At 48.5% G+C, this 15,659-nt stretch overlaps 7 protein-coding genes across 7 annotated transcripts; 2 read left to right on the forward strand and 5 right to left on the reverse strand.

The window, feature by feature from the left end:
• Positions 1 to 622: 622 nt before the first annotated feature.
• EDB91DRAFT_1103330 (uncharacterized protein) lies at positions 623 to 3,150 on the reverse strand. The gene is made up of 8 exons (XM_041317329.1): positions 2,637 to 3,150; positions 2,468 to 2,572; positions 1,890 to 2,416; positions 1,609 to 1,831; positions 1,503 to 1,571; positions 1,303 to 1,443; positions 984 to 1,224; positions 623 to 931 (listed from the first exon to the last, which is right to left on the reverse strand). Exons 1-8 carry the CDS (start codon positions 3,015 to 3,017, stop codon positions 888 to 890), a joined length of 1,731 nt encoding a protein of 576 aa, XP_041182660.1. The 5' UTR covers positions 3,018 to 3,150; the 3' UTR covers positions 623 to 887.
• EDB91DRAFT_1103334 (uncharacterized protein) lies at positions 3,140 to 6,580 on the reverse strand. Its single transcript, XM_041317330.1, has 14 exons — positions 6,245 to 6,580; positions 5,717 to 6,195; positions 5,600 to 5,661; positions 5,444 to 5,538; positions 5,153 to 5,394; positions 5,011 to 5,103; positions 4,822 to 4,958; positions 4,692 to 4,773; positions 4,366 to 4,634; positions 4,187 to 4,306; positions 4,024 to 4,133; positions 3,685 to 3,969; positions 3,481 to 3,632; positions 3,140 to 3,428 (listed from the first exon to the last, which is right to left on the reverse strand). The coding sequence occupies exons 1-14, from the start codon at positions 6,520 to 6,522 to the stop codon at positions 3,298 to 3,300; spliced, it is 2,535 nt and encodes an 844-aa protein (XP_041182661.1). The 5' UTR covers positions 6,523 to 6,580; the 3' UTR covers positions 3,140 to 3,297.
• EDB91DRAFT_1103341 (glycoside hydrolase family 13 protein) lies at positions 6,571 to 9,404 on the reverse strand. Its single transcript, XM_041317331.1, has 10 exons — positions 9,065 to 9,404; positions 8,892 to 9,007; positions 8,526 to 8,847; positions 8,032 to 8,474; positions 7,672 to 7,984; positions 7,549 to 7,621; positions 7,434 to 7,503; positions 7,219 to 7,380; positions 6,912 to 7,160; positions 6,571 to 6,863 (listed from the first exon to the last, which is right to left on the reverse strand). Exons 1-10 carry the CDS (start codon positions 9,318 to 9,320, stop codon positions 6,822 to 6,824), a joined length of 2,046 nt encoding a protein of 681 aa, XP_041182662.1. The 5' UTR covers positions 9,321 to 9,404; the 3' UTR covers positions 6,571 to 6,821.
• EDB91DRAFT_1195516 (uncharacterized protein) lies at positions 9,405 to 12,184 on the reverse strand. Its single transcript, XM_041320583.1, has 5 exons — positions 10,558 to 12,184; positions 10,334 to 10,506; positions 10,072 to 10,288; positions 9,933 to 10,018; positions 9,405 to 9,883 (listed from the first exon to the last, which is right to left on the reverse strand). The coding sequence occupies exons 1-5, from the start codon at positions 12,059 to 12,061 to the stop codon at positions 9,596 to 9,598; spliced, it is 2,268 nt and encodes a 755-aa protein (XP_041182663.1). The 5' UTR covers positions 12,062 to 12,184; the 3' UTR covers positions 9,405 to 9,595.
• A 16-nt stretch (positions 12,185 to 12,200) lies between these two features.
• EDB91DRAFT_525273 (uncharacterized protein) lies at positions 12,201 to 13,245 on the forward strand. The gene is made up of 6 exons (XM_041327583.1): positions 12,201 to 12,407; positions 12,462 to 12,576; positions 12,635 to 12,731; positions 12,784 to 12,901; positions 12,950 to 13,088; positions 13,143 to 13,245. Exons 1-5 carry the CDS (start codon positions 12,288 to 12,290, stop codon positions 13,049 to 13,051), a joined length of 552 nt encoding a protein of 183 aa, XP_041182664.1. The 5' UTR covers positions 12,201 to 12,287; the 3' UTR covers positions 13,052 to 13,088; positions 13,143 to 13,245.
• A 139-nt stretch (positions 13,246 to 13,384) lies between these two features.
• On the reverse strand, positions 13,385 to 14,578 carry EDB91DRAFT_1216168 (transmembrane adaptor Erv26-domain-containing protein; the record flags this gene model as incomplete). Its single annotated transcript, XM_041320830.1, has 5 exons — positions 14,464 to 14,578; positions 14,361 to 14,407; positions 14,226 to 14,305; positions 13,802 to 14,174; positions 13,385 to 13,761 (listed from the first exon to the last, which is right to left on the reverse strand). The coding sequence occupies exons 1-5, from the start codon at positions 14,484 to 14,486 to the stop codon at positions 13,385 to 13,387; spliced, it is 900 nt and encodes a 299-aa protein (XP_041182665.1). The 5' UTR covers positions 14,487 to 14,578.
• Positions 14,579 to 14,849: 271 nt separating this feature from the next.
• EDB91DRAFT_1044437 (Snf7 family) lies at positions 14,850 to 15,594 on the forward strand (the record flags this gene model as incomplete). The annotated part of the gene is made up of 3 exons (XM_041313126.1): positions 14,850 to 14,969; positions 15,027 to 15,242; positions 15,313 to 15,594. 3 exons carry the CDS (start codon positions 14,850 to 14,852, stop codon positions 15,592 to 15,594), a joined length of 618 nt encoding a protein of 205 aa, XP_041182666.1.
• Between the last annotated feature and the right edge of the window lie 65 nt (positions 15,595 to 15,659).

Below are 15,659 nucleotides of genomic sequence, written 5' to 3' on the forward strand. Positions count from 1 at the left end.
GGTATTTCTTCTGGAGGCAAAATTCCAGCCCTTTAAAACTTGAAGATCATAGCACTGCAATAAAGCGCGACAGCGGGGAGATCCTTCAAGTTAGTTATTGGTTTTCAGGTGAGGCCGTGACGATGGCATCTTCGTAATCCATGTTTACTTGACAGGATATGACGGAAAACTGCCGAACCTCAGTATTCTGGCTGTAAGTGTACACCAAACGATGGACCTAAGATAGCCTTAGTGAACATCAGAAAAACCTGAGGGTGCCACAGTCAATCAATACAAGCGCTAGATGCTCTCTGAATGTTGTGCAGACGGAGTTCCCCGGAGCCTAAAAGCTGCATCCATCTGGATGAATGAGCCAAAAAGAGTAATATAACGATTGTATGCAACGGCTTACATGTGCTAGTTGCACTGGCTTGTGGCCACATACGTATCACTGATGCTACACACTCCTTCCGATCTTGCAAGTAGAGGCACGCCCAGGTGAAGCAATCAGGTAATTCGACCCTGGTTCTATGGCGATACAACGCACTTCAGTCACAGGAACAGTGTAAGCCTGGTGGCTTACGTACGCCTACACATATGGTTCATTGCATCGTAGACACCTCTTTCCCTTAGCTTGTACCTCACCGTCGTCGTCGTCTCGCAATCCAGAACGTGGTTCTGTTTTGTTTCGTGTGTTTCTTCAGTGTTTCTCGTCGTTGGCCACGACTTGTTTCCAAACAGCTTGTAATTTTCGAGGTTGCGTAGGGTGCATAATATGAAGCATTCTTGCTCATGACGCTCATTCCTTTCAGTGGTCGAAGCTGTTCCCCAGCATCAAGGAACAGGGCGACTTGGCAGGTGCCCGTGACATCCGTACAGGATTTGGCAATAACATTATGTCACGATCCTCAATAAGTCTCCCATACCACGTCTGGTACTATCTCCCTCATAACTGCGCAACAACTTCTCAGAATTAAATGCACTCAAAGTTGAATGCAACTCACGCTTCCAATGTTCAAATGCTTCCCCTTCTTGCCACTTGTTCAGCATATTATGTGCATCGGTCAGAACGAACTTTTCGTCCGTATCCACAGACCAGATAGAGCTGTCTCTGATTTGGGTGTGATCGATTTCCCGTTTGTCAAGACTGGATAGAACGTGACGGCGGAGATATGAGTGGAGATAGTCGTCTTCGACTGCAGGTCGGAACGTGAGTGGTGTTGAAGATGGAGAACAAAAGAAGACCTGTCGCGCGATTGTCAAACTTTGTCAGAGCTCCAATAATCCCTTCGGACCCGAAGTCCTGGATGAAAAGGAACTTACTATATTGACGAACTGGGAGTGAAACTGTTCCTGGGAGATAGACTCAATAAGGTCATGGAAGGCTCTGCATTGCCCAAAGGCTCGCAGCAAAGTGACCAGTATTGCTTGCGAGGAGTCGGATGCAAATTTTCCAGCAAAGTTCTGTCCAGAAGACATCGAGATAAGTGATACAGGTGAACACAATGTCTGAAGCTGCTTACCACGGCAACGACACCTTCTGGACTTAAGATGGTCTTGAGATCATTCCAAAATTCAATGGAGAAGAGATGCTCAGGCACTCCCCCTCCAGGAGAAGCAATCATGGACGACGACATCATACTTAACTACGGAAGGGTCTTCAGCTTCTATCATAGCTCTCCTACTTCTAACCCACCCTCTCGCGTCCTGCAGGAACACATTATTGGAACCAGGATCCGATAGGCCAAAATACTGGCGCGCAGCATCGTATACAGCAGGGTCGATCTCAACAATAGTTGTTGCTATGTCATGTTGGGCAAACGCATTCGCGGAGATCCCGGCGCCAAGACCGCTGAACATCAAAGGTGTCATCTCTGCAACGGCAATCATTAACCAAGGTTACCACCTACATTATGAGCGCATGATTCCACTCTCCCTTCCTTCCCTGGGAAGTACTGTTGACAAGCCGCACTGCCTCCTGAAGAACAAATGCGCTGTAGATTGAATCTCCCAATGGAGTGCCTCGTTGATCAGTCAATGGAGGGAAATCGTCGAGTGTAGCCACTTTGTCCCCAATCCATACACCTCCCAGTAACGAGTGGGATGCTCGAAGGTAACGGATAGATTGAACAGGGGTCGAGCTCCCGTCGGCTGGAGGCAATATCTCGCCGACCACCACCACACCAGTTTTGGACCGGGTTGAATTGAGTATACGGAGCGGATAAGTTGTGCTGTTGTATGGTGAAACAAGGGAATCTACGAGCGTCGGAGAGCGAAGGATTGGATTGAGGGATAAAAGTGTAGCAAAGACTAGGGGAGTCACACTCAAGGCCACTGTGGACCAAGTGTTTCGCGCATTCGGATGGGAACTACGCCTGCCCATACTGACTTGCATCCAACCATACACAGCAAGAGATACACATCCCAATCCAGTGAACTGGATGCATGGTTAAAAGATGTCATCACTATAATTGCACTGATTACGCACAGTAACATTGTTCGAAGCGTCTAGCGATAATAACCCGAATAACAATGTTAATAGTGGACGAAGTTGTAGTGCATTGGCGGCCAGTACTATGAGGGATAGGCGAGGCTAAAAAGTAGCAAACGGTAAGTTTAAACGTAGATGAGCGGCAGTTTGTTCCCGTAGAACTCACATCGACGTTCATCGCCAAAGACACTGCGAAGTACACAACGGGGGCCAATACAAATGCATGGGTGACGAGAGGACTGTAAATGGGATCCCTGAACCTAGCAACATGAACACTAATCCAGTAAGAGGTATGGGGTGCTAGGAGAACCAGAGTGCCCAGAATCAAGAGGATTTTCGAACTCGAAAGCTTTGGAGCTATAACCGCGAACACTGTGCTCGCATGCACGATGCGATCAAGGTATTTCAAAGTCGGGACACTGGCAAACAGCGGGATAACCGATTTTTCGTAGGCTGTTGTAAATAACGAAAGCCCGAGGCTCACGACAAGTATGGCAAGGGAGTTCCTCGCGCTCGTCCAAGTTGCCGGCTCAGAGTTGGTGGACATATTATCGGTGCAACTTACAGCCTTGGGCTTGAATTTGCAGGCGCTAGCCCTGGTTTAGTATGACGAGTAGCCTGAGAATACTTGGCAAGTTGGTCATTACCACGCATACCGCCAGGGTGGTGTTGCCTCGCAGTTACAAAATGTGGCCCATCAATATTATCCGCAACCTGAGTGCTACATGCTTATACTCTCATGAACAGCTACAGCAGGAAGATCGATGGAATTCAAGGAATATCATAGAAGGTATTGATATATGGGATGTCTAAATGTTGACCCAGATTCACAGGCGAATAGTCTCAACGAGGTCGTCGATCACGATTTTCAATCTCCCAGCTTCATAGGCAGCAGCGGTCGCATTTTTGTCCATTGTAAGTGCCTCAGTGAGCGCTGGAAAAGTGGTGGCGCCATAGCCTTCAAGTGATGCTTAACCTCTGTTACAGGTGAACGAGCGGATGGCACTCACCTGACCATTTGCCAGGAGCTACACCCAAGTGCTTGTACCACTCACGATCCTTGATACCTTCGTTCGATATGAAACTACGTTCAAAGGCGATCAATCTCTTGTTCACAGCTTGCACGCGTTGAACAGCTTTGAGAAGGCGTTGGCTGGGTTGTCTGAAGGAATTTTTTGTGAGCCGGTGTCCACCCAGAATGCGAAGATACTCGCCTATGCGGGCGTTCTCTTTCCGTATATTCGTGCTTGTCTTTGGATTCGCACTTGTGCATTCCAAATACCTTCTTGAGTTTGCAGCTAGCCTTGTAAACCTTGCGACGGATCTTGTGGCAGATACCATGCCTCTTTTTCAATTGCTTGAGGATCTTACGAAGCTTGCGCTCCACCTTCGTCTTCGTGGAGTCCAGCTCAAGGCTGGCACTCTGTAAAGCGTGAAGGGATTCCCGCAGAGGAGACAGATCGACGTCATAAGAGCCAGCAGCTGCGATAGAAACAACCCTGAATTTCTATAGTGAGCCATAATTTACCAGAAAGGAAGTCAACTGTACATACTTGTCAAGGTATGATTCCAACTCGATGGCATAATGGGTCGTATTGAAGGGTAAAATAATGTCGCCAGATAGACGTAGCACTTGTAGACCAATGTGTTTAGCAATAGCAACCTGCAAATATGGTTAAGCTCAACTGCGCTGGTAACAAGCCATATTATACTCACATGACGAGAAAAACCAGGATCGCCGTATAGCTCCTGCCAGTACTGAGAGTCAAAAATCGAGTGATAATGATACACGGGATCGTGTAACGTTGAGGTGAATCCACCGTCAGTACTCGGTACCTGACATTATTGACTAGTTGTAAGCTGTGGATATCATACCTCGCAATCCATTCACTTACACCATGGTATTGCAAGAAAACGGTATAATCACTCCCTGATCCCAGGGGACTCACACCGATACTATCAACTGCCAAAAGATCATCCTCGTGCATTGCAGCAATCTCCGCATTCATATGCTCGCCGAAAAGTGTTCCGGTGTCTCCGCGGGCGTCCCAAAGGCTTCTTTCGTCCGAGATAGGGTGGGGAATCTGTTCTGCTGTTTCACGAAGGAGATGGGCAAGCAAGGGAGATCCTGAGGCCTTGAGACGGGACCCCGATGCGGAAGTATCTGAACGTGGAATTTGAGTCAATTACACAATGAACATTGCAAGCCGGTCCTGCATACCCGTGTTGACGTAAGCCACGACATGGTCCTTGATCCACTCCGAGAAGTCTTCGCCCCATTCTGTGCTGCCAATCAATCCAAACTACGCAGAGAAGTCATTCAAGATCAGCGAAATGAAAGAAGGTCTCACTTCTTCACCGTCCCAGCTTGTAATGAGAATTGTCCTCAAGGGCTTCCATCCTTTCCTCAACATAGCCCCAAAGCCACGGATTGCCTCTGAAAGAGACACTGTGCCTGAGGACGGATCACTCGCTCCCGTTACCCAAGCTGACAGATATCATGTTTGTGCAGGAATCATTAAATGACCAAAAGCACTCACCATCTCGGTGGGCGCCTATCACGACTACCTCGCTCTTGATGTGGCCAGGAATAACACCCATCACGTTCCAGATGGGGGTAATCTTTTCGTTCACTATGAAAGAGTGAGGGCATGATAATGGAAAATTTGTGTGCAGTCTTACCATTGTTCACGAGACGAACGGTAGGGCTTTTACAACTATCCTCCAAGTGTTTTAGAAGGACTTCAGCATTAGCCCAAGAAATTGGCAAACTCGGAATCGTTGGTTTGCTTCCTCCTTCAATTCTCGTGCTATTTTCATACGAGGGATATCCAGGAGTCGAGGGATCTCCGGGATACAACGACAAGAACTGCACGGAACCGCGTTGCACGGAAGTTGGGTTACGTGCAGGGCCGTGTGGGTAGCTGTACAGAAGTTTAGAGACTTGACTTGGAAGTATGAAACAAGACGAACGGGATATAGCCATTCTCAACTGTTACTGTACCATCGTCACGAGGATCTGAGTAAACGAGAACAGCGGCAGCACCAAGCTCCTGAGCTCTTTTGACCTGTCGAATCCGAATTTAAACCCACCTAAACGTGCGATTAGGAAGGCTCGAGTAAGCGTACCTTCAAACCCCTGAAAACACCACCGTAGCGAGTTAGGACAATCTTTCCACTGAAGTCAACACCTTTGGATGTAAAAACATCAAAAACAGACTCTCAACAGTGCGGATAATTACGGACCAGCTTCTACGAGCGCGTCGTAATCCTGCTTCCTTCCATAGTGCGCATAAATCAGCGTCCCTTCAGCTTGGCCCCCTCTACTGATACCATGCCACGTCGGAACGGCATTGGCGGACTGGAAGGCATAAGGGTCGGTTTCATCAGCAACCTCTTCGAGCTCAGCAGACCAAACGGCTTTGCCGTCGTCTCCAAGAATCTCCAGGCTACGATCCAAAGGGCTGTTCAAAATAGGGTAATACTCGTCGATCCAAGCCGTTGGTTCGTCAAGGGATTGAATTGTTAACGTTGCCTCGCGAGATTCATGGGAACCAGCTGAGTACAGTGGAATGTCAGAAGATGAGCGATCAATTTCGAGCTCTTCCTGTAGGTGCGCGAGGAAGTATTTTGCAGTGTCAAAATCACCTGCGGTCCCGGCCATATGGGGTTTGGCCGCATAGACTCGGGACGCAGCAATAGCACTGTCTGTATCTGGTACAGACCTGAGCAAGATTAGATCCATCCACTCGACTTGGGTGAGCAGTAACGCACAAGAACAGTTGCTCTGCTTTCTTCCCTCTGAGGATACGACCTTTGTTTGGAGCCTGGTGCGTCAGCGCATTGAGCATCCCATTATCTTGTCCCTCGTGTCCATTGTGGCGAGTACGCTTAACATTGCTCAAAAGATGGACTGTGCACAGGAAAGCGAGTAAGACGGCGAGGCGGCGCCCCCATTTCTTGCGGGGAGAGGCGACAGCTGGTCGGTGCGTGACGGGAACTGGAATGGCTTGCGCCGACTTATGGTCGGCATGGAAAGACTTCTCGTCCATGGCAGAAACCAAGCCCTTTCTGTTACAAGGGTTCAAGGACGTTCGAGATAAGACTCGGTGAGAAGTGGCTAAACTTCATTTGCTACTATAGTCACTTGATACATGGTGCGAATAAGGAGTCTATTTCTGGACCCACTTGTGATCAAAAGAATTCCACGTGAGATGTTGCAGTAGACATAGACATAGAGAACAGGAATTGAACACGAGTAAGATTCGACAGCCATAGTTTATAGATGAGTCGTCATATAAAATTCTGCAGCCTGCGTTCGAAAACGGCTTCATGTGATAAACCAACTGTTTTATTTCCCCAGCACCAAGCAAGTCCTGGATGGTATATAGACCTATGATCGGTTTAAGACATGTCACAATGTGTTGAAATAAGGTCGTACCTGCAACCAATTTTTCCTCCCATTCCACTCCATCGGTGTTGTAGGGAACTTGCCGCCATGTGTAACATTCTCAAATCCGCCGAATTTCTTTTCATCACTGGTAAGAATGATGTGATATTCCCCTGCTTCCTCAACGCCAACGCGGTAATCCGTGAAGGACTTCGTGGGGTGGAAGTTGAAAACAAAAAGAAGGCCAGAGCGTTCATAGGCAATCATCATGTCACCTCCGTGTTTGAGAGAGACGTATGCCTTTTTATGAGATAAGTCAGCTTTATAGGTGCATCCTACGTCATGTCAGACCCCTGACCTGAGGAGCTGATAGCCATTTGTATACCTCTTCCAAGTGGTTTATCGCAGCATCGAAGTTGTTCAGGTATCGGTACCGAAGGTGTTGGTCGTCTACAATATTCCACTGCCTCCTGGCATGCTGGAAGGAGTTGTTATTTCCTTCTCGAGGGAAGTCAAGCCACTGGACAAGTAGATATGAAGGGACGTTGTGCATAAGATTTTGGAATTCCTCACCTCGGGGTGTCCAAATTCGTTGCCTTCGAAATTCAGGTAGCCTTCTCCGCCGAGCGAGTGAACCAGGAGACTACAACCATGAGTACCGTCTGCAGCCACAGACGACAAAACTCACCGGATCATTTTATGTAAAGCAAGACCTCGCGCAACAATGGGAGTCATCGGTGTCAAGTCCGACATGTGCGTATCTGTCGGGGCGTTCGAGTTATGTCTGATACACAAGATGAAACAAGCCTACACATTTCTTTGTCCATTAACCAGAAAGCCAAAGTCTTGTCTCCCACAAGGGCTTGGTCGTGACTTTCAGCGTACGCAACACTCTTCTCGCCGTGCCGTCGGTTTGTCAGGGTGTGCACGATATCACCCATATCCCATTCGTCGTCGGTCTTGTGCTTCAGTAGTTTTATCCACATGTCCGGGATGGCCATTGATAAGCGGTAGTCAAATCCAACACCCCCTTGAGATACGGGGATGCAAAGCAGAGGCATGCCTGAGACGTCTTCCGCGATCGTAATAACAGACGGATAAAGAGCATGCATCGCATCATTAGCCTTAGATGAATGTTAGCAACTGAAAATTTTGCAGATAAAATATTTACCAGCATAAGGTACACAATAGCCTCCTCATCTGCCCCAGGACCAAAGTACTCATGGTAGCCACCAGAGAAACCCGTTCCGATACCATGATGAACATACATCATACTCGTAACACCGTCAAACCGGAAGCCATCAAACTGGTACTCCTCCATATAGAAGCGTAGATTACTCAGTAAAAATCTCAGAACTTCGTGGCTCCCATAGTTGAAGAGCCTGCTGTCCCATTGCTCATGACGTCCTTTGCTGCCTTCGTGGAAGTAGAGGTGATCCGTTCCATCAAATGCGTTAAGGCCATCAAGGACGTTTTTACAGGCATGTGAATGCACAACGTCCAGAAGGACGGTGATACCCATGCCGTGAGCAGTGTCGACAAGCTCTCTAAGTTCCTCAGGAGTGCCATACCGAGAGCTTGCAGCAAAGAAGCTGGTCACTTGATAGCCAAATGCTAGCACGAGGGAACTCAGGTTGAGGTGCAGGACGTTGACTCGTAACTTACATGCATAGTATGGGTGCTCCATGATAGCCATCAACTGGATGGTGTTGTAACCCAGAGCGTGAATCCTCGGAAGCGTATCTTTCATGAACTCTTTGTAGGTGCCGATGCGGTGTTCAGCCGTAGAAATTCCAACATGGGCTTCGTATATTCTTATCGCTCTTGGTTGCGGTGGACGAGAGTTTTTAAACTGATATCGCTCCGATGCAGAGGGGTTCCAGAAACGCCCTTCATATGCAGGAGAGAAGGACAAATCTTGGGTGACACGTTGAATCCAAGCAGGAATACGTTCGATACGAGCACCAGAGGGAGTGATCATGGAGATCTGACGAATTTAGAAGAAGATCATCGCAGATCACGTCTACTCACTTTAACCTTGGAGTCATGAGGTATAGCGCATACCCCAGGAGCCTTGGGAGGAAGTGTGATTTCCCAAACACCAAAGTCGTTCTTTTTTAACGGGTGGGTCATTCTATTCCACTGGTCTGAGTCCGCGATAGATACGTCAACGAACCGAGTGCAATATAAAGGATGGGACTCACTGAAGTCGCCGATGAGATGTGCCTCTGTTGCATTCGGTGCCCACTCTCTGTAGACCACTTCACCACCCTCTTTGACATTGAAGCCCATCTTCTCGAACCCTCTAGTGAATTTCTCATACCCGCCCTCACATTGATCGATGGCATCCTTCCACCTCTGAAAGCGCTCGTGACGGTGAGCGATGGCAGGGATGAATGGCTCAAGGTACCCGTCGAGCTTCAACACGGATTGTGGATCAAAGCTAGATGCTGCAGCCATTTTCTGGTGGGCTCGCAGACACAAAAAATTTGCGGGAGATGGAGGAGATAACAGGCCTGGACCAGACGAGCTCCATCTTCGTTCGCTCCGTTCAACGCTAATATAGGTGGCAACTCAGATATGGCTATGACAGCTATGACGTATTAGCAAGATCGCTCAGATAGGAAGGTTCTGTGGTTTGTCTGGACCGTTCTTGTCCGTATGTATGTAGAGTTTCGAGGTTCAAAGAGAGCGGACAACCGGGGTATATGCAACAGAAAATACAACTATACAGCTCATGCCGTCATCCAACCTTTCTCGACTCCATACAACACAACTTCCCCTGCCGTCCTTGGACCAGAGGATGGCACACACATTTTCCGCTGCCCCTTGCGGCCCTTCTTTGATACATTAATACAGTCACCTAATAGCTTGTCGATCTCCACCAGCGAGTCGTAACACTCTTGTTCATTGTACCCTGTTAAGGATGCCACTGGTGTAGGCCCAGCCGCTGATTGCTTTCTCGTGCCAGGAGGCTTCAGTCGCTTTGAGTGCAAGAGCTTCTGTGTAAGGTAGTGAAGCCACTGATTTTGGGTGAGCATTAGATGCAAGAAGTGCGAATACAGGTCTTACCATGATATTCGTAAAAGGCTGATAGTTTTCCCAAGAGTGCCCACTATACTCTTTCATCATCCTGTAGACATCAAATTGGTAATCTCCTGTCCCTACCGATCAGCAAAGTGCATGTCCTAAGAGTGCGTGAGACACTGACCCTCTCCTTCGAAAATTTCTTCATCAAATGGTGTCCAGTATGTCTTGGAACCTTGGCCATCCACGGTTTCCATCCTGGAAAGCCCAAGATCAATGATAGTCGCCTTGACGCCGAATCGAACATCATCCATGCGGAGCTTCCTCCCTGCCTTTTTCGATGATGAATTCCGAACAGGTACGTTCTTCACCAAAATTTGGCCCCAGTGTAAATCACGATGCTATTTCACGTCAGCCATTGCATCATTGATCGGAAAGAATCTCACTTCGAATGCCATAAGGTCTTCAGCTTGCTCCAGAGCTCTGGCTATCTGCCAGAAGATACTGCATGCTTGGTGCCAACCAGACTTTGTGGCGTTTTTGAACGTGAAGGCTTCAAGGTCTGGGCCGCCATTTGGCAGGACAATGATTGCGTAGACCTGGGCAAGGCCGAAAGAGTCTGACTAAAAGTTATAACGATCTTGATTGACCATGTCCATATGCCTCCTACCTGGTCGTATACTCTCGGAACCCTTGCGCTCACTGTATTCATCCCAGAGATCCAGAAGTAACGAAGGATAGCGCCCACGGACGACGTATGTTCTGAGAAGCTTGATAAAGCCGCTGCACATTTCTCCCATCGCTCGAGTGACAATAACTTCCTTCAAAACATCACTCGCATCGCTCGGTGCGGGAGTCTCCAAGTCATTTGCGATACGTTGTTCCTCATCTCGGAGAGGGATGATCTTAAGAACTACGTCACCAATGCCAAAAACCTCAGAAAACGAGGCCTCTCCAATTTTACGAAACCTGACATCTAGGTCATCTCCGTCCGCAGGCTGTACGATCGGATCGAATGGAAAAGTCTCTATGAAAGCAGAAAATTCATGCGGACCAGTCTGAGAGCACTCCGAAAGGAGCGGAAGTAGGGATTCCGGTTGTAAGGGTAACGGGTCTTCAAAGTCGGTCACGTCCGAAATGTTAAGTCGTTCAAGTTCGAGAGAAAGGTCCGCGTCAGTGGGTGTAGAAGGCGTAGGGAAGAGCCGTTGGAACTGCGCTCGATCTTTTCCTCGGCGTATAGGTGTCAGCTGTCGTACTTTCGTTGCCGGCGGGGCGAGAGGCACAAACACAGGTGCTTGCTGCTGGGGTAAAGGTGGAGGCAGAGGCAGCAGTGGTGACTGTTTCTGGAGGACTGTGGGTAGTTTATAAGGCGCAGGAGGGACCACGACCTCCATAAATGAAGACTGTGCTTTGGAAAAAGTAGCCATCGATTCAATTTTGCGTTTTGGAGGTGATTCATCGTCATCAGAGGATATGACAATAACCGATCGCATGCGGCCATGACGTTTCTTCGCCAGTCTAGCCACTTCCTCCGCATCAGAGTCACTGTCAATGATGGGGATGATTGCGGGGTTCGCGGGTGCTCCCTTGCCCTTGAATTTCGGAGCTGTTGCAGTCACGGTGTTTATTCGAACATCAGTCCGCGATACCCGCCGTTCCTGACTGAGTGTCTTGCCATCGTCATCGAGAGTGATGATGTCAAGAGTCACAATTGGAGATGTAGGCTTCAGCGCAGCCCGTGGCGATGATTTCACTGGTATTTTACCCTTCTTCCTCGCGAGTGCTAAAGGCGGCAGAGCCGCAGGTGACGCACCGTTCGTGCGGAGAGATGTAAGTGGCTGTCGCACAGGTGTCTGCTCTTCGAATTTTGAAAGGACTGTCTTCTTTTTTGGTCTGCCCGCTAACTTGACCTGAGCCTTCTTCTTGGCTGGACCAAGCGGGGATTTGGCAGGTGAGACATGTGCCCGCTTGGGTTTACCGTGCACCCGATGGCGAGGAGGAGAGGGAGATAAGTAGATATCATTTTCTATCTGAACTTGCCTAGACGCTTGCGTGTTGCGTACTGTCTTGACGGGGGAATCAAAGGCGTCTGACTCATTCCTCTCGACGACATTGACAATCCGATGGCCACGACGCCCATAGGCAAAGACTTGCTTGGTCCTTGCACCAAGCATATAAATGACAAGGCCAAAGATGAAGCTGTAAAATGCGGTCGACGTCGACAGAATCGCGGATGATTTATGATGTGCAGTGAGCAGAGAAGTGCGTGCACTCAACGTGCACTGTTCGACGCGTTTTGGTCACGTGCGCAAACGCGTCAAGAAAACAACGCCAACAACTGATCATCGTATCTAACGTCGTGGCCTTCTTCATCCACCACACCTAAGTATTGTGTTTCTGATGGCATTACCACAATCTTTAAGAACATCCGTGACTCCACTAGAGCTTGAGCTCATCGCCTCCGAGCAACTCGTCGAGATTGTTCCCTTGATCACAATGGAAAAGACAGCTTTCATTTCGGTGAGCATTGAGGTGGATTTTTAGAGCAGTACCCAGATGGTCGTACTCGCATAGGGCGCCTATGGACCACTACGACCGCCAGCAAAATGTCGCATACCCCTTTGGATGGCGACTAATCTGAAGCTGAAGAAGAAATGCCATATCATACCACCGGAATGGCTCAGTGTAGGTTTGTATATAGCCTTTCTTCGATCGTTACGTGCTCTTGATGATGCATCATCTTCTAGATTTTTTGCAGGAACGACTAACAAGAGAAACGAGTCGACCTGAATTTAGCAAGTTGCCTTTCCGATTTGCAGAGATAGCGAAAGTCATTCTTGATGTGTTAGCGAACACTTTTGTTCATTTGATGGTAACAAATCTGACTTTCTCGAAGTGCCTCGGATGATGTGCAAAATGCAGACAAAATCAAGTCTTTACTAAAAGACCTTCGCGAAGCTCGACAAGCTAAAAGTCGTGACGGTTTGCAAAAGTTAGATCACAGCGAGCTCAGTGTGGGTTCCATTTAGTTGGTGCATCGCATATTCCTCATTGTTATACAGTTACCCAACTTGTGCTCTATGGAAATCAACGAGATCCGACCTTTCTTCATACACGCCATGGGAGTACTGACACAGCTTGTCAGAGAGCCTTCTGCTGAGTAGCCTTTAGCTTCTTGCCCTCGGTCACAGAAACCCGCCGGTATGTATATTTGTCTGATCTAAATTATCGGGTATGTTGGCTTAACTTATTCAGTCCAGCCTCTTGCACGCCGTATAGCATTAGTACAAGCACGGTGAATGCAGAAGCCTGGAGTCCATCAACTCTGCAAGTGTGTACTTCAAAAGGATGTACTAGGACGTATTTACTAGGCTCCGCTGTGAGACTAAAGCGATAGAGGACATACCTTTCACAGGTCGCACCTTACCTTGCGTTGTTGACACACTCTAGAGTCCGAGAAACGCGAGGCATTGCCAGCAGTGCAACGTACATGGAAATCAGTCTAACTTATTTCGTCTCGCTGCCATTGTCGCGCTTCCACTATCAACGGTTACCCTCCTAGGGACCTGGGACGCCCGCCGCGGTGGTGAACCAAGCCTAAATCGACTGGGAGGCAATGCACCGGTCCCGCCAAGAGCGTGGACCCCTCCGGGCGTGTAGACTGTCGGTGACGAAGGCGCAGGAGAGCTTTCCCGGCGCGTGGGATTGGGGGTATGCGGAGCGATCAGCCCATCTGTCGCTTCACGTCTGAACGCCTTGGGAAGAAACGGAATGAGACCGAACATGGCTTTGAACAGAGACGAGTTTGAACGAGACCCTAATGTTCGCAAGGTGGTGGCCGGTGTGCTGGGTATGCCTAGGTTTACAACGACATCTGAGTACATGGCATCAACGGAGTATAATGGGATGCTAACCAGATGATGTAGGGAGGGCATGATCGTTCGCACTCAAACTCAGGAAGAGGAAGAGCGGGACGAGCCAAACGCAGACCCCGAAGAAGGTCGCAATATCCGAGAACCCAGGTACTGTAGAATGGATCGGACTACGATATAGATGTGACACCTGCCTTGCTTCCCGTGTGAGGTGCGAGAAGTAGAAGAACCAAATGAAGTGGTCCGAGATTGCAAAAATGCAGGATGCAATAAAGGACAAAGACGAGAGCGAGATAAGTGGCCAGGTGCTGGAGAAGTTTTGCAGGTAGACGACGTGGCAGACTATGGAGAAAAGCGTCTGTGGTAGGGGGAGTGAGTCTGAAATGTAGAGTATAATGTGCAGCGCTATTATTGCCTTCTCTCCATGTAAGATAGTTGCATTGCTTCAGAAAATGAATTCACGAACATAGGTTCCCCGCTGTCCGATGATCTTGGCAAGACGTGAATGCTCCTCTATTAGCTCTGAGACATACAGCAGACCGCTAGCTGGAGCTCTGATTGAGAAACGAGCGAGAAAAAAGGTGACGGAGACATCACAAACCAAGCGAAAGTGTCATGAATGCGAAAGCAGCAACTATAGCAACATAACTGTTTGAAAGTGATAATTCAACTTAAGCAAACCAGTATTTTGAGATGAACCATACCTGAGATAGTGTAATAATGACATGGCTGAGCTTTCACTTCTAGGAAGGAGGTCCAGACACGGTCTGTTAGGCCTGTGCAAGCAAATAGTACTTTAGACAACTTGAGAGAAAGGTTTATCCCGAGAAAGGGTTCGGTTCGAGCTAAGCGCACGTGACCAACCTTGTCCAGATCAAGGTTACGACAACACCGCAGGCTCAGCCATCGTAGCCGCATCTTTCACTTTGACTTGTATCATCTCATCTGAACAATCTTTCCCGTTATCAAGGCCGCATCCTTTGACTGATTCAATATGAGCAACATGGAAAGTGAGCAGCCCGCGCAACAGCTAGGTCACGAGATATCCGTTGACACTTCGCAGAGACGCTGTTTCAGCTGAAGGTACTCGATGTCATGTCCGACGAGAATACTATTTTATCTTCTCTCTCAGTTTACCGCCAAGACACTAAATCGTCAAGCAAAGAAAGCGCAAAAGGACGAGAACACGGAAAAGGCTCGTCTTAAGAAGGTTATTTCACACCGTCGTTCTGTTTCAAACGCACAGCAATCTGATGGGTAACTTCAGGCGTTGCAGCAGAGAAATACTGATGGCGCGCGTATATATGCCTCGAATGCCATTCGCAAGAAGTCAGAGGCTCTGAATTTGTTACGACTATCTAGCCGGTTAGATGCTGTCGCAAGTCGAGTGGAGACTGCCGTCACGATGAGACAGGTGACTGGGAACATGACCTCCGTGGTCAAGGGCATGGACAAAGCAATGGATAGCATGAATCTTGAACGGGTGAGTAAATAATGTCACATGCCCCTTCGCGCACGAACGATATCATGACCTCTTTCGAATGATGCCATAGATTTCGCTTGTGATGGACAAGTTCGAATCACAATTCTCCGACCTGGACGTCCAGACGTCTTACATGGAGGACGCAATATCAAGTACAACCGCTGTATCGACGCCGCAAGATCAAGTAGACACTCTCATGCGGCAGATGGCGGAAGAAGCCAACATAGAACTGCAGCACGATCTCGCAGCGAAAGATCTATCTGGTGTTCCATCTCTGACTACAAAAGAGAGCATTGGCGAGGAAGACGATAAACTAGCGGAAAGACTGAGAGCTCTGAGACCGGCAGCATAATGATATAACCTACTCATTGCAGCTTAGATGACCACAAGAGGGGTTCAGTTTCGTGATTTCCGTAT

This window comes from Suillus paluster (genome assembly GCF_016628075.1).
Source record: "Suillus paluster strain FC165 chromosome Unknown EDB91scaffold_4, whole genome shotgun sequence".
Classification (NCBI taxonomy): Eukaryota; Fungi; Basidiomycota; class Agaricomycetes; order Boletales; family Suillaceae; genus Suillus; species Suillus paluster.